The 23,535-nt window shown below is 35.9% G+C and overlaps 1 protein-coding gene across 4 annotated transcripts in view; it reads right to left on the bottom strand.

The window, feature by feature from the left end:
* VTI1A (vesicle transport through interaction with t-SNAREs 1A) overlaps positions 1 to 23,535 on the bottom strand; it is a 253,126-nt gene that overhangs the window by 194,761 nt on the left and 34,830 nt on the right. For 2 of the 4 annotated variants that reach the window (XM_084210020.1, XM_084210018.1), the window contains exons 4-5: positions 8,448 to 8,525; positions 2,069 to 2,089 (exon numbers count right to left, since the gene is read on the bottom strand). In XM_084210020.1, the coding sequence (XP_084066146.1) occupies positions 2,069 to 2,089; positions 8,448 to 8,525 (99 nt within the window). The remainder of the gene's footprint in view (positions 1 to 2,068; positions 2,090 to 8,447; positions 8,526 to 23,535) is intronic. The other 2 variants (XM_084210021.1, XM_084210019.1) reach the window with 1 other exon arrangement.

Here is a 23,535-nt window from a genome sequence, read left to right as displayed (position 1 = left end):
TAAGATCACTTCATACCTCCTTAGGAGAACTATAATTGGGGATGCCTTGATGTTTCGCTCTGTGACGAGTTGAGAATTATGCCTGAGTCACTGTACTAGCCTTCATTTAAACATTAATGTGCATTTTGCGTTGGGTATAAAAACACCATTGCATTTACAACCTATCCAACACAGAGTGGGTACTTACATGCAGAGAACAGAACGCCAACAATTGGGTTTTAAATTATTTTTCTCTCTACCGGCACAATTTTGTTCAAGACAAACTAAATAAAGGGATTTATTACTTTATTTTCTGCTGCTTTTGTCATATGCAGAGAGAGGAAAAAGTAACTTAACTTATGAAGCTAGCAAGGAAAAGAAAAAAAAAAAAAAAAAGAAAATCACCAGAAGCACCAGAAGCAATATCAATTGTTTTTAGGTGGCTAACACAGAGGATTTATAAAATCCAAAAGGTGTAACTGAGTTCAATATAGCTCCCAAGTTGCAGCCCTTTGCAATAACACCCTGAATATACTTACTTGTCTTCATAGCTATTTCAAAAAGTAAAAGCAGATAAGCAGCAGCTTTGTTCTTTACGTATAATTAAATTTTCAGAGAGAATTTAAAAATTAGGAATCTTTATAAAACTATAATCTTATATTTGCAAACAAAAATGATCCTACTGCACTCTTTGTAAAAGCACAGGAGCAGACATGCAGGTGCTGTTAAAGGGATGAGAAAATGAACCTTGTTCTTCTGAAAAACCTCAGAAATCAGGCTATACAAACCCTTGCAACAATACTGTCATCTGTTTAAATACTGGGACTGTTGGGGAGGGGAGCTCAGCAGTGGTGGGAAGGCTTTCATGTGGTTACATGTTTATTTTATTTAATTTTTTTTGTTAACTCTTTTACTCTGTAGCTTTTACATATTAATATCAGCTCTATGAGAAGAAGGGGAAAATAAAGCATTTGGGGAACTAGTGAAGAATCTTTGTATCACAAATACCTACCTGTTTTTAAGAATTCTCTGTAATTGTCTTTAATCTGGTTACTTTACAATTCTTTGTCATCACCATTTCTAAAACTCACAAATCCTTTCCTGCAGAGTTCAGTATGTATTACTGATACATTACTGGGCACACATGTTCCACAAAGAAGATACCAGACAAAAAAGTGATGTTAAAATACTTGTGCTTCTAAATATATTTATTCAAATACTTCACTGGTCCAAGCTTTCCGTATGAAATCCTTCAGAAACCTGACCTGTAAGTAAACTTGACTTTACTCAGCCCTTCTTTTCGATGGCTACTAGGAAATAATAAAAAAATAGCAGTTCAAATACTGCTATTAATTTCAGAAATTACCCTGAGATTAATTTCAGAAAATACACTGAAACATTTGAGAAACTGACCATTAAAACAGGCTTCTTTCTAAATATTTATGAGTTATTTTATAACTGGAAGAAAGGGGTTCTGGAATACTGATCTCTAGTGTTACACCTACAGATCTACAGCACTCTCAAATAAATAATAAATATTGATATGTGTGTAGGTCTCTCTACCTCTACTGTATTTTCAGTGGGTGTACAATATCCAGTATAATACATAAGATATTTAAATACCTCACTTCAACCTCAAAACACTGTGAAATACCGTGTAATTTTTAAAATGTTTCAGCAAAGGTTTATACTAAAGCAATGCTTTCACTTTCAATACCAGTGTATAAATGTACTTTCCCTATCAAAGATTTTGTGATGCAAACATGATTATTACTGTACCTGATTTGATCATGGTATTCTTGGAGAGATCAAATAATAGAGTTGTTTTCCACCCTTCTTTTTCTAGTGCCTTTTAAAAAAATTCCACTATCAAAGAATGTTAATTTCTAAGGATTGATCTAGAGATTCCTATGTAAGTATACAATTATTAGGGAAGAAGAGGCACAACAGTGAATATTTTAAAGCAATGTAATCAATATTTTTGCTTTGTGTAGATTTCCCTGCAACAATGAACAAAAAGATCTACTTCAGATTTAGAAACTCAGCTTTAAAGGGAAAGCTAGACAACAAAAAGCAAGAAAGTACTCACCTCTTCACGTAATTTTATCAACTGCAACATGAACGCACAAAAAAGATAAAAAGGAAAGAAATGGCAGGAAAGAAAGATCAGTTGTGTGACAGGATACAGAATTAACATTGACAATTTATCTGTTTACATGTTTAGCATTTAAAAATCACAGACAAACACATTAAAAGAACCTAAACATAGACTACATGCAGAGTTTTTTGAACGAATAAAGATCACTTTCTCACACTGTCACATTAAACAAAGAGAATAGTGTGAAATTCTCTTTTAAACCACATCTAAGACACCATCATGAAATAAAGGGGAATGACTTCATAGAAGTCTATATTATAAAGAAAAAAACAAGTTTACTATTCCTCTCTTCGAAGATTGTACAGCTGAAGTGGTTTTGTATATACAAGTTTTCAGAATGTTTTCTGTATATTTTAGTTGTGACAACTGATTTCTTATTTTACTAGCAGATCTAACTTATTAATAGATGACTGCATCTTTATAGCATATATTTCAGTATTTCCATTTTTATATACCTGAGTTCTACTGCAACTATATTATTTAATTTTATTATTGAACTTCATACTGAGGGTTTCTGCCAGATTAAAAAAATGAAGCAGCTTAGTTAAATGTCTCAGAACTATGATTTATTGAATAGCATATTTAAAAATAGACAAAGGAATAGGGAACAACATGAAACATATTTCTCTCAGAAAAGACCCATTCCAGGTTCTTGATCCAGACCACTACATAGTGTGTGTATATATATATATAAATATACACACATAGGGGGTGTGTGTATGCTTATATAGTATGTAAATTTATATTTCTTTATTTATGCTTGTAAATCAACACAATCTAACACAAATAATATTGCTCTGACAGCTTTACTATAAAACAAAATAAAACCCCAGCCTGATTATCAAGCTATGTTGTAATATACTCGCCCCTTAAAGAGATAGATAAATTATTTGTACTGGAACAAAATGTTTAATTGCAACAAATATCTGCACAAGAATGGCCCTTTATAAAAAAATTACAGTTCTCTCACCGATTACAGTCCGAAATTACAACAGCAACACAATTATCTCAGTTTATGCTGCTACTTCACCTACAGTTTCATAACACTAATTTTCAACACATGTGCTACTAATAAAGTCTCACCAGCATGAAGGAAACAAAAGAACCTCCATTATTCTCTTTTGTCTCATATGGCTTGTCTAAACCTGGAGGTTTGCCTCACCCCGTTACCAGAAGGGACAAGAGCTCTAATGAGATGCAATTAGGGGGGCTCCCACACCACCCCAAGCTGAACTGGGCCAGCTCTCCTGCACCCAGCTAAAGGAACTTTGCCACAATTTGGCATAAAGAAAACCGCACTGCTGGGCAAACCAGCGCTTAAATTCAAGTGCTTGGCCTATCATAAATTGGTCTCTTTCTCCAGCTCTTCCCCCCCTTTTTCCCCCCAAAAAGGCAAACATTAAGGCTCTTTAGAAAGAGACGATCTGGGAGTTGATCACATAGCTATCTTTTCTTTCTGAGGCCACCATTCTTCAGTTGACTATGATACTTAAAGGGCCAAAGTTTAAAACGACTCTCCCGCAATAGAGCCCGTCCGGGCATGCCACCCTGCTATAATCAATGACAGTTTTAAAATGCTGCACATTTGCTTTTTCAATAGGTCCCAAACAAAAATGTTCTATCTTGTTTGTGCTGCATGGCTGAATTTAAGCTCTGCATGGGATTTGCAGCTAAGCTAAGTAATGGAAGAGGGTTGGGGTTTTTTTTAAGATTGGCTGAAGGATATTCATTCAAATTAACAAAAGATGTATTTTTCCCCCATTTAACAATGCTCTTGATGAAAATGTGTTATCTTTACATTTCTGTTTTGAAACATTATTTTTATTATGCTCACTCCTGAACTGTAAACAGTGTTAAACCGTGCACAGCCACCATTTTAGGTTATGATAATCAGCATATTTTTTTGAAACAAAGATTATTTTTTTCTTTTTTTTTTTTTTTTTTTTTTTGCAATACAGAATTCGATACCAGAGGTAATCTGTTCCTTTGTAGGCTAAAAAAAAAAAAAAAAAAATCTGGTTTACGCTGGTTTGAACCAGTGGAATCTCTTGTGGCTAAGCCTTCTGCTGTGACTAAAATCAAAACTGCACCACAGAGAGCGAGGGAGCGAGATGGGATGTGTGTGAGAGCGTGTGTGTGTGTGTGTGCACGCACGCGTGTGGCCGTGAGGCTCCCCACGTGACCCAAAACTGCCGAATTTTTTTTAAAAAGCTGATAACGCCAGCGCCGTCTCTGTCCGCATATAGATAACGAATAAATGCTGAACTCTATTAAACGCCCTTTACACATTATCGTGGGTCGAACACACAATTTTCTGAACTTATGATGACAGTCTATTTATTTTGCTATAAACCCTCGGCATGTAACGAACAGATTTGTGTCTGGTAATGATCTGCTCTGCCAGGGCTATATGAAATGATACCGACCTTCTTTAGATCTTGGCGAATTAAATTGACCAACTTCACCCCCTGGTCTGTAGCTGAAGTTTGACACACTTTATGCACAGCAAGCCCAAATCTAATATTATCACAACTTTGTAGTCAGAAATTAAGTAGACCCAAAATATTTGTTCACCGTGGATCACGTATAGAATGTGCATATATATACGGATTTGCAGTTCAACCCAATGTGAATTTATTTAAACTTACTAATGAGTGTAGCTGCAAAAGAGAAAGGAACACTGTTACACCTCAAAAAAAGTTGATCATACTGAACTTCACATCATTTCAGTCGAGAGAAATTTCTGATTTAACCCAACATATATTTCCTCAAAAACTTATGACTTGCTATATAAAACAGTTCTATTATTATTAAAGTGAAGCTACAACTTTAGGTAGTGTATCACTGCACTGAAAAACTCAAAACTTTCAAGGGATTTGCTAAATGCTCGTGGCCAGGATGACAAGACTTGAAAGCAACAGCCTTTTTAGGACCACTCCTGGAAAATAAATAATAACCCAATGCACACAGTAGTTTTTTGGGATTGGGTTTGTAAGGTGAAACTTGTGTTTTTGATGCAAGAAGGGACATTTCTTGATTTTCAACCTCTGAGTGCCTTATCTGACTACATTCACATGCTTCAAATTAAGAAGAAATTAACGTATGCCAAGCAATGACTTTAGTGAACTCTAGAATCATTAAGAGCACTATATCACTACCTGTCTCATGAAAACAAGCTGCACTTATTTCAAAAGAAACTTTCAACAGCAGAATTATATAATTCTTACAACTTCTTACAGGAAATGCCTATATGCTCTATCTGGCAAAATCAGTTAAATTTTAGTATAACCATTAGACGGGGTCTGTATTCCAAGTTATTCTAAGTGTCATCTAGACACGATGGCTGCTACTTTTGGGAGACATGTTGGGAAAATGAAGACCAAAGAAAAATCACCATTACCTATTCTTCAATCTGTTCTTTGTACTTCAGTCTTTCTTCCTGAGAGGACAACTGGAAACTTATACCTACCATCCTATTCATTACAGCTTATAACTTGGCTGTGGTTTACTATAATTGTACCTTTGAAACTCAACTGAAAAAAGAGAAGCTGAATGAGGAAAAGATCCAGATAATTTAGTTTTCCAATAGTGATCTGTTTTATTTATAGCTTTTTAATACGGTCATACTAGCCAGCAAGCATTAAATTCCTTTTGTCTTCTCTCACCACCAAAAACATCATGCAAATGTTTATCACAATGACAAAGACCAACAACTCATATCTCTAGTCTGCCTCTGGGTAACAACCCTGACTACCCAGGTATTCATTATTTCTATTGACAGATTTTACCAATTTTTGTGCTTTGGTACAGGAGCAAATCTGAGCTGGTAACTTTTTTCAACACCTCCTCTGTCAGAAAGGGAATCCATTCTCTCCTCTTTCTCACGGTTGGTGACTGAATTGGGGAGAAAAACCACACCATTTTTCAGTTAAACTAATTTAACCTATCCAAACTTATTGAGAAGTAAAAATCCTACAATATTAGGGTCAGGATCAGTCCACGTACCTATATTTATTTCCATGAGACAAAACAAAAGCAGGCATTTGAAACATCTTCAAGTATTTTACATGGCTTTAAATTATACCTGAGCATCTCTTCATCATTTACTCCAAGTTTTCTACTGATATAATAATGTACAGGAGTGAAAGCATATTAAACCTGGGGTTGCTGAGTTAAACATGACAATATCTCATGTTCAGTGTCTGGTAAGGACCCAAACCTACACCTGATTTTGAAAGCTGCACATTCTAATAAGCTCAATACCAGCTGAAGTTTTTGCACTAACTGCCTGCACCCATACCTACATGCATATAAGTACAGGTATAAATAAAGATATTTAATAAGAAAATGAGAATATGATATTTATTATTAAAACAAAACAATAAATAATATATATTTTTAAAATCCTGGCATTCACATATTTAAAAGAAATTAGGAGATTCCTTTATAGGGCTATTTAATTATATTTTTCAAGAAAGGAATGAAGAATTTTAAAAAGGTAGAGAGGTAATAATTTCAAGTTGGGCTATAGAAAAGGATTGTAATTACCTAAAAAACTATACAAGTGTCCTTCAGCAGACAAATTTTTCTTCCATTTAAATATTGGTCACTTGGAAGAAAAAGCCCAAAGGTGAGAAATGGTTGAAGGTATCTTTTAGCTCCTTGAGATGAGAACATGTCTCTTTCACCAAGTTTGGAAAAAAGATCATCAGTCACAGCAAGTGCTCACATGAACCAGTTATTTAAACATTCTTTAAAAAGTGAAAATAAAATATTTTATCTTATCCCTACACATAAGATATTCTGTTATAAGTAAAGCTTCTTATCACAATTGCCCTTTTATGTCTGAATTCACACTTTTTTTTTTCTTGAAATGTAAAAGTAGCAGCACCTTAAGAGAAATAATATGAGAACCTTAACAGTTTCACAGGACTTCATTTGCAATCATGACACAGAGACTGTGAAATTCTTCTCCCAAAAATAATCTTCTCCATAAATTCATTATTTAGGTATAAAATCCCCTCTTTATTTTACTCAAATTTTGGAATCTCCCCCACCATATATAAATATGAAGATTAACATCCTTTAAGTCTTCACATAGATATCAGAGCTGCTATGCTCCAGTCTTACGTCTTCAGATAATGTATCCTGTGTCTAATTTCATTTATGTATGAATTAAAGTCTATTACAGAGTTTAAAATTTACTGAGCATAACTAAAATACTCTATAAGATTGGGGTTATGGGGTCTGTGTTTTGAAAGTCCTTGTACAAGGTGTGTCTCCAAGTCTTTATTTTTTTCTGTCCTTAGTGAATCTGAGCCTATACTGAGCATAGGAGATACAAAAAATTTCAGAACATTGTTTTAACCCATTTCCTTCTTTAATAACACATTTATCAAGTAGACATTTAAACCGTTTTTTCTGTCATTAGCAAAATAATTTGGATTCTATCTGGCCAGAAAAGAAAATATGACCGGTAGGAAAACTTTCAGCTAACTTCTAACTCAAAAAAGACAAGACTTGGATAACATAAATTTTAGAAAGAAAAGAAATATTCTCCTTTCAGACAGAGTGTCAAACAAGTTTCAACCCAAAAAGAAATATTAACAGGTGGGTCAAAGTCTCCTGACTAAAGCATTGCCATCACAGTTTTCAGTAGTCTATCAGGATCCTCGCTGTAGTATGCAGAACAGCAACACGGGTACAAGATTTTAAAAAAGCCCCAGGATTATCAAGCTTTCATTCATTAAAAGAGGTGGATAGCACTCTGCATCCTAGTACAACATGCATTATGAAAGCACGCTCTTATTAGTACAACTTGTGTTTTTGGTACAAGGAGAGAAAATCTGGTTAAAGAAGGAATCACACAAGGAAACCGAGTGGGATACTGCCTAATTCTGAGAGCGCACTTTCATTTGTTTTGCCTGCCAGTGTTGATTTAATTATACTGCATTATTATCAAAGCTGCATTATGTACTTTTTTATTCCTTTTACATGTGTTTGAGGTGAAGACCTTGGCTTTGTCGGCAAACAGCGTGTTTCAAGTTATTTCTTAAGTACTAAATAATAAAGAAAAGAGAAGAAAAGATTTTTTTTGAGATAGCAGACAGTGATCACAAGTTAAAGGGTTAAATGTAAGATCTCCAAGAAACATTTTGAAGTTGATTAAGACCCCAGCTTTGCATTAAACAGTATCACTTCCACATGAGTTGTTGCTAATGCTGTTAAGGAGCAGCTTGAGAAGCCCAGTGTGCCAGTGACCTCCTTCACCCTCCAGCCACCCACTAGGGCTTCTTGATTAGCATCCTACCTGGTTCTCTGAGGAATTCCCGTCATCCCCCAGGAGTTCATTCCGCACCTCATCACTGTAGGCGATTCGTGACCTTTTCTGTAAAACAAAAAGAAAAAAGGGTTAGGAAGTAAAGCTCCGAAGCCATTGGTATCAAGGCTGATCATCTTAAACCTCGAGAGCCCCCTAATGGATACCTATTTGATTAAAAAAAAAAAAAAAAATCTGCAAGTGAAAGTTATTACAAAGTTCTTCAACTGCTGCACCTTAAAAAAATCTGCATGGCAAAACTATCGAATTTCCAAGACAGTCACACCCTCAACATTGCAGCAAGGAAAGCAGCTTCTGTGAAGCTTGAGATATGTAACATGTGAGGCAATATATACTAATAGCAGAAACATTGAAAAAATGCCAGTGCAGGAACCAAATGCATTTTTCTGAAGAACACTTGCTAGCAGGTCAAAGAACGCCACATAACAGCAATGGCAGCAATGCCACTAGACAGGAAAGGAAGACTGAGCTCTTCCCATATTAAAAAAAAAAAAATCCAAAAACCAAACCTGAACAACACACATGCTGTTCAGACATATCTGATTCAATTTAAAGATGCAGAAAATTAACAAGCATTTTCTATGCTGCCAAGGCTTCTGGGAAAGGATCAGAAATTAAAGGGTGAAATAAAGGAGAGAAAATAACACCACAAGGAAACATTGATTTTCAGCAGTTCATGGAAACACCACAGAACTGACACAGTCATCCATGGGATTGTTATGACAGACAGGATATTAAGTAAATTCACAGCTTATGAGCATCAGATTCACTCTTGAACTGATAATTATGTTGATTCTAAACTAGATCAAGTAGCAAGCACTGGAAAGCAAGTGTGTGATGATTAGCAAGGTAGCACAGGATTCAACAGAGCAACAGGGAAGCCCACAATGAGAACATCAGCCCAGCTTTCAATTTCCCTGTTAGCCAAATAACAGGTTATTACTCAGTTAATATTCCCACACTAATCATTAAAGGAGGGATTGAATTTTGAACATATTGTCTAATTTATTTTCTTTTTCAGAGTAGTTATGGTAATTTTTACACCTCATCAGAGGAAGAAACCCAAGAGTAACAAAAGCTAAGCTGTAGGGCCTTCCTTTATGGATGGGGGCTTCCTTCACAGCCTGCCATGATAGTGACTAGGAACTCAGAAAAAATTAACCCCTCTTCAAACCTTCCCTGCTTGGGCCATCATGCCAAAACTTGTGCTTGGGACTGAGGCACAGGAAAGGAATGCTAGAAATTATACTGAGCACAGGAAAATTCATCCCCTTCGAAACAAAGAGGTCTGGAAGTGGGTCACCCTTTGTGCAAGGGACCTAGCAACCTTGTATGGGTCACCTCAGAGCAGAACATTTCAGCTCTTTATGCTGAGCAGCTCCCCAGTAACATGACTGCTACAATGTTTACACATTTGTGATTCACTTGCCATCCAATCCTAAAGCTACGGATGTAAATGGGAAGGACAAAGCCCTGGACCACGGACCCACGGCAAGAGGTGAATTGTGCCAAATCTTTTGGAGATCTCAGCTGTCACAGTTTCACACAAACCAAGCTGAAGTAGTCTACACCATTAAAGGAAATGAGAACCTTTAAACAGGCTGTGGTATCAGAGCTGCCTGTTTAAATTATTCATTTCATCACTATGGGGGACTAAAACACTCCACAGTATGCAAGAATATCATATGGAGATAGGTTTTGTTTTTCTCTTTTCTCACCAAAAAGCCAACAAATTGGCATAGATTGCTCAATTACATTATTTTCCTATGTTCATTTGATACACATCAAACAAGGAAGGAAATTACAAATATATACCAATAAATATCTAATCACCTTTTCTGATCAAGATTCAATCTTAAGACCTCATTTGAGGTCTAGCAGTTCAACTGTACAGTTTCTCCCAATTTCACAAAATACTCAGCCCCATTGATCCTGTTGGTGTTGAACATATTTATCATTATTAGACTGAGATGAGGAGCATGATGCTTCATGAGCTTGTTCTCTAGTGAACAAGCTGCCTAATAATATGTAGGGACTGAAATGGTCCTTGATTACACATCATTTATTTGAAAGATATAACTGGATGACATTTTCATTCTTAAGAGCCTGCGTGGGAGAAAGGAAAAAGAATATACTTCATGGGAAAGAAATAAATGTTAATAGCAATACAATTTTTAGAGGCCCTTTATAATCCTTTATTATCATGGCCAGTGAACTTAATAAATGCATTTGTATCATTGTTCTTTTATTGTAATAATCTGTCAGGATCTGAAAATCAGAAATTTTATTAAAAGAAATAATGCTTTGGCTACAATTAGGTAGAACTCTTTGCCATAATCAATAAATAATTTGATACTACTTTTGATCACAGTTTCACTACCAAATGAATCAATAATATAAAAGGAAAGGTCTTTGAACTAAAATGTTCATTTATTCTTTCAGGATTTGTCCAAAATATCAATATCTTGAAATACTATTCTTATTTTTATTAAAGTATTATAATTATAAAGTATTTTATTAGAGTAAATTAATTATAAAGTGTTTTAAATGTGGCCATCAAGATTAGTTCAGCTTGTCTGAACTCAATTTTCATTATTATTTTTTATTTCATAACCATCAGCTGTTTATAAATATATACTTTAGCCAAATGCAAGAATGATAGTTTGAGCTGGAAATGTCACACACTCTGCTACATTTTGAAGGAACCCAATTCATAATGCATTTTATAAATAGTTAATGACTTCTATACATAAGCTAACCAGGCAAATCAAGAAATTGTCAACATTTTTAGTCTTAGTTGTCAGTTACCACTGTCTACTGGTACTTTATATGTATGTTTCTAGAAAAGACAGAAGCTTTACAGAGTTTGTAATCCAAGGCAATTCTGGGCAGCTCAATATAGGTTTAAGAGGTTCTGTGTGCAGTTTTTTGTCTGCAAAGCTCTGTCACATATAGAAGTTTTCCTTGTATTTTATATTTTCTTGTATATACCTAGACAAAAAGTCTAAGCACACAAGTAGTTCTGCTCAGTGAATGTGTTTGCAGTTGAGCATAGCGTGTGCCCAAACACAGACACAAAAGGGTTAAGCGACTTTCTGCAAGAACTTCAGCACTCAGAAAGTTTCAGGGGCTGTTTTAAATGTACTACAGTACCCAGACCTTCTGACAAGGAAGAATTTCTGATTCCAGGCAGATCTCTCTTGGTTTATGAACAGGATTTTTGCATACTGATTGGGTGATTTCCTTAAAGCCCTGTTCAAACAGATACACTTGCTCAGTTCTGTCTGGCAATTTGGCTTTAAACAATCTGTCTACTTGACCCAAGCCTTAACATTTCCCAATAGAACTGAATGTGTTCATAGGCAAGCCCAGCTAAATTAGAATTGAAATGAATTAACTCAGCTTAAACTAATTAAGATCTGTGATCTGCAGCACCACCCCCCTGTATGATTCTACATGTGAAGCAGGGTACACGTAACCAGACTGTAAGAATTCTGCTGTACCACTAATCTGAGCATACCAATGAAGTTCTTCTATTACTAAAGCATATGAGAAGTTAATTTCCATGGCCTACACATGGCAAAGCAATTGCTTAAATTGCCTCACCTGGGAATTTAATACAATGTTATCATCAGACCAGCCACACTGTAAATAGATTTATAATGCTTTCCATGTGCTAGGCTAGGTTGCATATGAATTAAGTAATGATCTGGTATTACAATACAATCAGCCAGTTCCCACACCTGGCAGACAGGATATTTTGCTAAATTACTACCTATACAGATACATCACAACATAAAACCAGAGAAGGTAATGGGAAGAGAAACAATCTACATGGTGTATGACCGTATTTTACACGGTAACCAAATAAGATGTAGATAGAAAGAGGTATCCAAAATAATCTATTTCCAACATCTGCACAACAGAACACATACTTATTCATTTCTATTCAATTTTGGCCTAATTTTCCGCATTCTATACTTTAATTACCATCCACATTCTGAAATGTTCCCATTAGTGAAGGCCAGAACTAGCCAGTGCCCCCTCACTGCAACGCACTTCCAGCAATCAGCCAAATAATTGATACAAAGTATTGCACATTTTCATACATGAACTAAAGAATAGCTTTCCCCATCCTAAATGCTAAGCAGCCCCCACACAGATGAGCAAATGTAGGTGCATTTCAGACAAAAGACCCAGGAAATCTTTTTATCCAAACCTTTCGGTTTTCCAGGCTCAATGTTTTAAGAACAGATTAAACAGATTTTTCTGATGGAATATGTCTAAACAACAATAAAAAGGGTTATTTATCCAAATGAACATCTGTTTTCATACAAAATCGATTGGAATTTCCAAGTATTTATGAACGTTTTAAAAAAATCTCCAGGTAGCTGTTTCACAGTTTGGCCCTGCTCTAAATGTAAATAAATACTTGAGATTAACATAATTAGAAATAATTTGTGGGAATATATCAGATTTTATTTTGTGTTCTTTGACAGTGGCCACTTCTGCCATTTGCTAAAAGCAAGGTGAAAAAAAAGTGACCTGATCCCCAAATGGACAGCTAAATACTGCAGAATATACTCTTTCATCTCTGCCTTTTGGAATAGACATTTAAGTATTTTTTACTGAGCACAAATGGAAAAGATACAGTTGAACAAATTCAGAGGAAAATGGCCCTATTTAACAATCTTAAAGCTGATATTGAAACAGAACCCCAAATTGATTTCTTAGCAAACAAGAAATATTGGAATGTCTTTTCAATTTGAAAAATTGTGTTTAAACTTCAGTTTTCAAAACTTAATTTTCATTTTCAAAACTGTATTTCTCTGTAAAGGTCATCAAGGAACAACAGACTAGACATTTCAGACTGCAATTCCAAAGGGGTTTCCCATTCCTAAGTAGCTGAGTTTTTAGCAATTGGGTGCATGAAGCAGGAGAATTGTGCTAATATACAACATGATGCAATGCAGGACTTCCAAGCATTTCCTTAAGAAAACTGAGAAAAAAAACCCAAATGAATACATTCCTGCCCAAAAGTAAATAAAAACTATTCCACAAATCCACTGAAACTTCTGATTGAAAGAATCAATTTAACAGTACATGTCAGCTGGCAAAAGTCAATGTCTCAGCCACCCCCAGCGCTGCCTCCCTCCCTGCACACGCAGAGAAGAGGCTGCAGGCAACTCTGAAAGAGAAACAACTCAAACCCCGTGTTCTGCCACTCTGCCAAATGTCAGCAGCTTCCTGCAACAGCACAGAGAAATCAGACTTCAAGTGCTAATGTGAAATTAATGCAGAGATGCTATCATCCATCTTAAATAGATGTCACAGGTCCATAAATCTTCTTTTCAATAATCCTCATCAAACACACTTTTAGTTTCATTATGGGGTGAGGGCAGGGAGGAAGGTCAAGCAAACCCCCACGAGGACACAACACATTTTATTATGTTGATGGTGGAAAATGCAGCTTCTGCCCACAAAACTACTTCCACCTCAAACTCATGACCAGTGGATCACGTATGTCACCAAGGAGGCAGATGCTTAAACTGCTACATTGCACCTGCTGTGGGTGGGAAGGAAACAGGTGACCTGAGAGAGAACTGAAATTTACTGTTTCTGTGAATTTATGGAGTAACAGGGGATGGTTCCTATCATGAAAAAGACAGTTCTATTTAGAAAAACAGCTTTTATTTACCTGAACTCAAATTTGTAAACTTAACAAGCCAGAAATGGAAAGATTTTTTAAAATTCAAAAGGTTGGAACTAACTGACCTCTGCCTCATTCTGTTTTTAGAGAGTGCTCAAATATTCACTATGATCACTATGGAAATCTATGGAAACATCTAAAGAAACCTAATATAATGCAATACAACAGTTATAAATCCAAGCATAGAAAATTTCAGGTGAGTGCTGCTTGGGCTTGAACAGCACTCTCCAAACATAAAAAGGAATAACTCCCCTTAGCCTGGCATGTAAATCAATTTTATTTTTCTTTTTATTATAACCACTCATCTTTGCTTGTTTGAATTACCACATACTAATTCCAGACCTTGGTCCCTCCATATACAGTATTTTATTCTTTCATCAGAATTTAGTTTCTCCAAGGTGCTTTTAGTGCTGGGCTGTTCTGCACAGCAGTTTGCCAGCCTTTTTACTCATGTGCCATAATCTCAAAATGTGCCAGGCATCAGCTGCTGCAGGAAGGAAGACTGGGTATATCTGCAAATTTAACTGTAACATCTCTGTAGGCCAACAGTGATGCATGACCTCTGCACTGCTGACTTGCAGTTATTCCACTGTCCACTGTTACCCACAGCTCACAGCCTGTTCCTGTAATGTGCTTTTCAGTAGTCTAATTTCAGTATTTCATCCAACCCCCTTCTATGGATTCCCTCAAATGACCATTATTAAACTATCTTCTTTCATTACAAAGCCCATCTTTTCACATCTACTTAGCTGGCTGAGTTAACCAACTTCTCTATTCAGTCAGTGGAAATTCCTTTAAATTGTGCATGAGATCACATAAATTCATTCCTTCTCAGATCCACCTTCCTGAAAAGCCTGTTGCTTCCTTGTAACCACCTGTGTGTGTTCAAAGGCCAGTCTGATAATTTAGATTGTTGAATTAAAAGTTGGTTGTTGTGCTTTCTGCTTTGATACTTATAGCACACATATATTGGCTAATTTGCTGACAAAGGTTTTGCAACTTGCAGACCCTTTTTATTATGGCCATTTCTGTCATCAGTGCTGGAATAAAAGGCAAGAGCAAGGCTGGAGAGGGGGAAACACTCTCTCCTCCCAACTCAGACACCAGTTTGATAATAAAGATACCTCAGGTGAAAGACCATGCCTGATGCAGGTTCAAAGTAATCTACATATTGACAATTAATTTGGGTGTAGGGGGAGACCAAGTGGGATAAATTCTGCTATTTGAAGCACAGGTTCACAACTGGTCTTGAAGTGAAAAAGGACATGTCCAGACTGTGGACTCAAAAAACCCCATCTGTATGCAAAGAACAGGAACAGCCAAAATCAAGGATTCTTGTTAGAGAAATTAATCCTTAATTCATGTTCAGGCTAACCTGCAGAAATATTTAAGGATATCAATATGATCACTTAAAACAATTAATTTACTATGTCAAAGCCTAGAAGACTCTCACCCCTGAAACAGATTTTCAGTCATGTGAGGCATTGGAAGTCAGTCACACTAACACCATACAGGCTGCTATTTTTCTACAGAAGTCTTTCTGGGATCTGAATAACTTCCATGTAAAGACCAGCTGAACTAGGCTACAAAAAATAAGCCTATTTTGAGAATGGTTTAACTACAGCAGGTCTTTGAAATATAACATATGCATATAAGAACTACAAGTTTCTCTGCAAAACTACCTTTTAGGGAAAATTGTTAAAGATAATGGTGGAACAGAGAACTCCTAGTGCCTTTTAAAAGCATACTACAAAGCTTATGTTTCTTCTATGAAATCTTTATTGGTCATCTCAACTCATCTCCTTGCTGTAATGACCTAAGCCATATATTTTAGTGGTTTCTTTTATTACTATGAGCTTGGTTTTGTCCCTTTTTTAATAAAGGATATATTTTACCATACATCTTCATTTATCCAACTACTGTTATTTAGAGGACAAGGAACAACTACACATCACGATCATGAACTTCAGACTGTTTTGTGGTCCAAAGACTTTATGCTGTGTGGTAGTGTGCAATTAACATAAATGTTTTCAAACTTTAGAGATGGTGGATAAATTCCAGTGTGTTGGACCAACAGGCAGATGAACTGAGAAAATAAAAATATGGAGTCATTTTCCTCCGAGGGAGGAAGTTTAATAAGAATGCCAACTTTTAAAGAGTGCTCCCAAAGACACTGAAGCAGAGAGGAAAAAATCTTAAGGAGGCTCAAGATTTTCCAACTAATTAGTTCACACTAATTAGCTCATGGTGAAGGATGATAAACATCTCAGATAAACCAAAACATTAAATGTTCATTAAAATACCTTTGTTTCAGCCAGTATCTCCATCTGGAGCCCAGGTTCCCATTGCTAACAGTAACAAGACACCTGCTGGTACATTCCACCAGCTCCTTCCTTTCCCAAAAAAAAAAGCATCCAAGTTTCACTTCCTTCCTCTTAATTGCCTTTATCAGTCTGTACCTAACTGTAAATGAAAACCCACAAATGGGCTGAACCAGTTGCCATTTTTGAACACTGCCATCATCTTTTTCAGCTCTCCCACACCTGAATTTCTAACAGCAGGCAAAGCCCAAGAAAGTTGGTATTTTTTAGGCTTTCCAATTAAAAGTACAATTTTGCCACAGAGCTCAGTTCTCTTAATAAATTATACATTTTGTCCACTGTGAACTCCAAGTGTAAAAGCCAAAATGAAACCCTAAAGACAGATCTCATTTTGGACACCCAGAATGAGGACAGGGAGAATGAGATGTTTCTAAAGCAGCTGAATTGTCCCACCTCCATTTGTGCTACTCTGATAGGTTCTATTTTAAATCAAAGAAACTTAAGCAAACCTTTCCAAAAATACTTTCTAGTCCATAAAAATCTATTTTTAGACAGTGTCCTTTTTTTACTGAACACACACACTCAGTCTCAGCAGCATCTTTCCAGTCTTATATCAATATATGTTTAATTTCTGAAAATAATACACAGAATAAGAAATTTTCAGTTGACCCCTAAAAATATTAATCACAATGTGAAGAACCCTATTCCATAAGAGTAGCATAGAAAATTTCTGACCCCATCATTAAATAAAAATAAAATAATGCTTGCTGCAAAGAACAATTTAATAGACACATTGTGTCATTATAGTGGTTTGCATACAAATACACCCACAAGGTACTCATTCTGTGTGCTTCACTGCAAACACTCTGAACTATAAGCAAATTAGCTCAAATTATTGATTAATGAAAAGGGAAATTAAAAATACTTTGTGTATAACATGGCCCTATCAAAACTAATTTTTGGATCTTGCTCTTCATGCTTCCTGAATTTATTATTTTTGCACTGACGTGATTTAGCTGAGATTCTTTTCCTTCCTTCTAGAACATATGTACTTGCAGACAGACATATTGCCTTGCTTGAAAAAGATAAAAATTGTCTGAGTTTAGTAATTTTAGTAGTTAAGTGGCCACAATTTGGCTTTGAAGTTTGCAGCAGATTGATGGGGGAGTAAATCTGTACTTTCACTGCTCCCCACCAGGCACTACTGGGACAGCACCAGTTGTTTCATGCTGTGTTAAATCAATAGCTAATATGGTAAAATACTAACCCGATGTTCAGACATGGCATTTTCTAGTTTTATCACAAGCTGATGATGAGCAGTTCTTGCTTTGCACTACCTGAGATAAAAGCCAGTAACTAATCCACTACCTCTAATTTATTGAAAATCCACTACCTCTAATTTATCATCCCAAAGTCCTTCTCCTTTTTATACTGCCTCTCCATTTTTCAGTCTCCCCATTCAGTGAAAATACTTGTTAAAATATTCATTCAAGTGGATGAAAAAATATTATTATAATACTCATAGCTATATGAAAAATAACCATACCAAGCCACTCCCTACTTTGTTTATTTCTTTAGAGCTCAAGTCTTGAGTCTAATAATACAGTGTAAGGGAAAGGCAGTATACTTATAGAAAATATTGATATTTACATGTATTGAAAACGTCTCTCTAATAGACAAGCTTCATCTAACTTGTTTTTTTTCTCCTGTTACCTGTGGCATAGTCAGGAATTCTGCCTCCAACTGGACCAGCATACCACACAAAGAATAATGAGCAACACCAACACTGGCAGTAGCTCATTTCACACTAAATACTGATGTCCAAACTCTAAAAATTCACTGAGTATCTCTGTTTTGTCCTTGTTACTATGTTGTCACCAACAATGCTTACACATTTCTATTGATCTTGTTTATAGCTGCCTAGATTTTCACTGTCAAGACAATGTAGTGTGAACCTTAAGGAAAGTCTCACTTGATGTATGACTGCATAAAGGTTGTTATCACAGTCAAAGCTTCAATTAGTCCAGAACTTGTACTGCCTCCTATAGTGGCCATTAATGGATAATAAGGGGAAAATCTTAAGAAATAGAGCAAGGATGGAATTATTCTCATTTCAGTAAATGCTGCCTGTTTCTGTTGATCAGCAGTTCAGGGAGTTTGAGATACATCTAAGAGCTTCACACTTAATAATAAACCTTGGTGGTTACTGCTTAAATAATGCTTCTTTTATTTAAATAGCAATTGAAGAGTGGCATTCATGCACAAAAAGGAAGATGTTCAGATCTCAGTACTAGGACAAAGATTAAATTCAAAAGTTATCTTACTTTTCACTTGAAAAAACTTGAGTGAAATTCCAAACAAAGAAGTTAACAATTAAAGTATCAAAAGCAATTAATTTGTACCACAGAGTGTCGTAACATCTCTTCCATGAAGCACATTTTGGTAATAAGAAATTAATCCTGAGGATCTCATCTTTACATGGTGAACTCCACAATAAAACAAAGATTACCTAATGAATTACTTCCCAATTTCAGCTCATACAAGTTAGTTGCTCTCCCAATCTCCTAACAAGCTACGGTAAATATTCAAATTACTCATATTAGAAAAATAGGACTATACTCTACAGTCATATTATATTTCTGCTCAGTTCCTTTGAAGTGCAAGAAAGGCCCAGTACCATTTGACCAAACATCTGTCCCCCCACCCCAGCAGCTGTTCTTGCATGGCACAGCATAGAAACTTCTGGTATAACAAAGCTGTTAGCATCAAACACAGATGATCTGATACAAAGCCAAACAAAGTTTGATAGCATATGGCAAACATAATAGTTGCAACACCAACTCATGAACCTGACATGCAAAACCAACGTGGAAAGAATATAAGGAACTAAGGGAAATCAAATCTCATTGTGCAGTGCATATCTGGGTTTCTGATTCCTGAGTGTTCAAGGACAGGCTCAAATTTATGCAATAATCTCAGTTTAAAATTTCATTACCGCTGTCCACTGCTACTATGAGCAGTTCTGTGGTTCTACAGGACAGCGACAACCTTTATCACAGGATCACAACAGATTTCAAAGATTTCTGAAGTAGTGGCCTCAAGTAAAAAGTTTAGAACATTGTTGGGTGACAGCTTATACTTTTTTGCCCTTAAAACAAGATGTATATACCTGATAATACAAGATCTGAAGTAAATCACAAGAGTGATACTTGAGCATTAACTCCAAAACATAAGTGATTCCACAGTTAAGCAGGAAAATGGGAAGCATAGCTGCACACAGCTGACTAAAGGTATACTTTTATTTAAGGATAAAAAGCTATTATTGCACCTTAAAAAGTATTCTATCAGAAAGTGTTTGCTAGGCCATTGGGATTCCTAGTTTGTATTTCACATTTTGGATCTAAACACCTCATCAAAAAGAGGATATTTCAGTTATTTATTACATCCTGAAAGAATCATTGTGGGGGATCACTAGGAGCCAGTATGTGTTTTCCTAAACAGTATTTCCATAGATGGCCACTAAAACTGACACATTTGTTTGTGTCACTCTGGGAAAAACAGTTGAGACCTCGTGGCTGGATTTCCTCCTCCAGTGTATTATGGATCAACTTTGACTAAACAGATAAAATCACAGAAATCGCCACAAGGCCACAAACTAGATCCATGGAATAATTTATTTAGCAATATCTGCTAAAGGGGGGAATCACTCTCATTTCATATAGGGACATCCCTGGTGTCAGTGTCCTGTTTTTCTCAGGGGCTGCATAGTCCCCATGGTTATTAAGAAGAAACTACCCGTCCACTATCTCAAAGAGAAAGGTGCACATACATATTTCTCCTTTGTCTGTTTGATTTACAGACCTGAGGAATATGGATTACCTCTCTTATCTGCACAAACAAGCTCTACTAGAATCTTGGCATTCAGTCAACTTTTATCTTGGGGACCCCAAATTGTACTGTTAGGAAACACAGAGCACCTATCTCGACTGAATTGTCATACAAATAGATTTTTGTCAGATGTTCAATTTGTATTGGGGAGCATGCCAGCAAAAACAAAAGTCAGCAATTTAAAACAACAAACCAGCCCCTGCGCTGACAGGAACAAATTACTATATTCCAAATGAATAAGAATTACTGCAGATCACAGATCCTCAGTATGAGCACTACACAAAGGGTGGAAAAATGTTCCTCAAATTAATTCTTTCTGGTAACTCCGTGCTCTGAAACAAAAAGAGGCTGAGTACAAATAAAATACAATGCAAAATAATACAAATAAGTTTATAAAAGCACTTAAAGAGGTACAATCAAAGAGGAATTAATTATTTAACAACTGGTAGCGCAAAGACAGGAGATGAGCAAAGACTCATTAGAGTTCAAAACTAAACTTTTGCAGTTGGTCAAACGGTGCAGCAGTGTGTTGTACTTCTAACAACTCCCAGATCTGCTTTCGAGGCAATGACCTTACAGAGCTGAGTGCACTGCGAGGTGATGCATGCATCTTTTCGGGCAAAGATAGAAGTAGCTGCAAAAACACAATACATTTTGTTAGCCCACCCTAGGAGCAAAACTTATTTCTGTTCTTCCACAAACCACACAGAAGGTCTAGCACTATCTTTTCAAAGAAATCTTCTGATCACTCTGTAATTATTCCTTTTCGAGTGACCCCATTCCATAACACACCATTTATGAAAAGACCTTGAAAACACTTTCCCTCTGAAACTTGGTAGTACACTACACAGACCTCAGCATTTGAACTAGGAATTATTTTTCTTTTATGGATTATAGCACTTAAAAAAAGAAGCCTTCATCTACAAGCTAATTGGAATGAAATTTGTCTAAATAATTTTTTCTGTTTCTTTTTCTGCTCTTTGCAATGTTTTCGGGGGTTCTTTTTGGGTTTTTAACTCTGTTGAAAATCTCAGCATGTTCACTCAGTCTATCTCCTACCCTGAAAAATAAAATGATTTCCAGTCTTGTCTTTTGTGACTGTAATTTCTTACCTTAGAAATTAAGAAGCCAAAAAAGCAATGTGGAATAATAATGTAACACTGAGCTCTGGTAGGCATAAAATTATATAAAAATCCCACCACCCTAATGAAAAAAAAAAAAAAAAAACAAAACCACCAATAACCACACTGAGAAAAAGCATGTACAAAATCAAGTAAAAGTAAAGAAATATTTATCTTCTTGAAAGTCATCTCCTGGAAAAACTGGAAAAATTTATAAAAAATGCCTGCATAATGCACTTTTAGCAAACAAATAATATTACAAAAATAAAGTCACAAGCAGAAAAATATTTTAATTTCTGTTGGATCATTCCATTATCTATACCATGTATACAGTGATTTTGAAACTACAGGGAAACCAACCCTTCCCATCATTTTAAGACATTCCAGAGAATCTGTAAAATCTGTGTAAACAGATCCAGCACAAAAACGTGAGCAGTGGAACAATAAAGGGATATAATCCAACCTCTATCTTAATAAATTTGCATATAATGGTATAAATGTAAGGCATTAGTCAAATAATTAATATTAACTGAAATGGTGACAGCCTAGTTTTGTAGAAAATACAGAGCAGCCACGTTCCAGTTTACTTTTAAAAACAGAGAGATGATAAACAGGTTTCATTGAACTTTGAACAGCTACAGATACTCAGCATCTCAGCCTTGGCCCCAAGACAACAGAATCAAGATGGGTTTTGTTAAATGCTGCCATGATTAACCTAAAACCTTGATGGTTGCATTTCCTGCCTTACAGGAGTAAGTGTAAATGCAGGATGTTCCACTCCTGGCCTTTGCTCTGTCAGTCCTACACACATGCTGAGAGATCAGTGGGATGGACAGCACACAGAGGTGATGCCAGCCCTTGTCCCTGCTCGGATTCGAGTCAATGACCACATCAGGGAACAAGTCTAGAAAGGGAACTGTATATTTACAGATCAAAATGAGAGGTAACATACATTATACAGGCAATATACCTGCACAGAGAAGTACATGTCATTCTAGTCCTGCTTAGTAAACAGAAGATGAAAGAAAGCAAAACTAATGTAATTTTGAATGATGATTTCATTATTTCCCATGACATTAAATAAAGCACTTGGCAGTGCAGAAATTTTCTCACATTGTTACAAAATCGATTTACAATTACAATGGTGATGGGGATTATTTGCTATAACATCTATACCTGTCTGATTCACAATCAATACATGAACTTAAAAACCCCTAACATGTCTTTAGAGTAAAAGCTGTGTGTCGTGGAAGACTATATAAACTGTATTGATGGAAGCTATGCAATGTACAGAAGCACACAGCTACCTGCTTCCTGTGGTCATTGTCTTTTTCTCATACACTGGGAAAAATACCATTCTGCTAAGATCTGAAGTTTTAATACTTTCTTTGTGGGGTTGTGACTCTTTTATGTGGAATTCAGAAGCTGAAGCATAAGTACACAAGATCTACCTGCATCTTTTGACTTGAATTTTGTAAAACTGGCATGGGACGAAACCCTTTGGTGAACAAATATATGAGAGAGATGGAAAGAGATTGATCAATTGATTACTTTTTAAACAGAAAATGTAAGAAAGCTCCTTCCCTGGCAAGAGAGAACTTAATAATACAAACCCTTTCAAATCTCAGTGGCTGAAGTTCTTTCTAATGAGACTTGATTTGGGGAAAATATCAAACTTTTCTCACTGCACAGGGACAGCATTCCTATCATATTTTCCTATTGAATGAGCAGGAAATATATGAACACCAGCTATGTGGCTGCATCAATACACTCTTTGACACAGCAATTCATAGAGGAACGTGGCTGAAAGTCTAAAGATCAAGTACTTCAGTTTTAAAGTTTTAAAATTTAATTATTAGGAGCATAACAAAGTAAAATAAAATACTGCCTTATTTTAAAAGAAGTACAACAACAGTGTTGTTGCATAAACCTGATATCATCAATGTGGGCATATCCTCCACTAGCAAAGCCAATGCAAAGGTCAGATACTGAAGTTCTTTGTGCAGAGAGGACATCTT

The sequence above is a fragment of the Fringilla coelebs genome, assembly GCF_963513975.1.
Source record: "Fringilla coelebs genome assembly, chromosome: 8".
Taxonomy (NCBI): Eukaryota; Metazoa; Chordata; class Aves; order Passeriformes; family Fringillidae; genus Fringilla; species Fringilla coelebs.
Note: the sequence above shows the minus strand (reverse complement) of the source record. Positions and strands in the feature narration are given on the sequence as shown.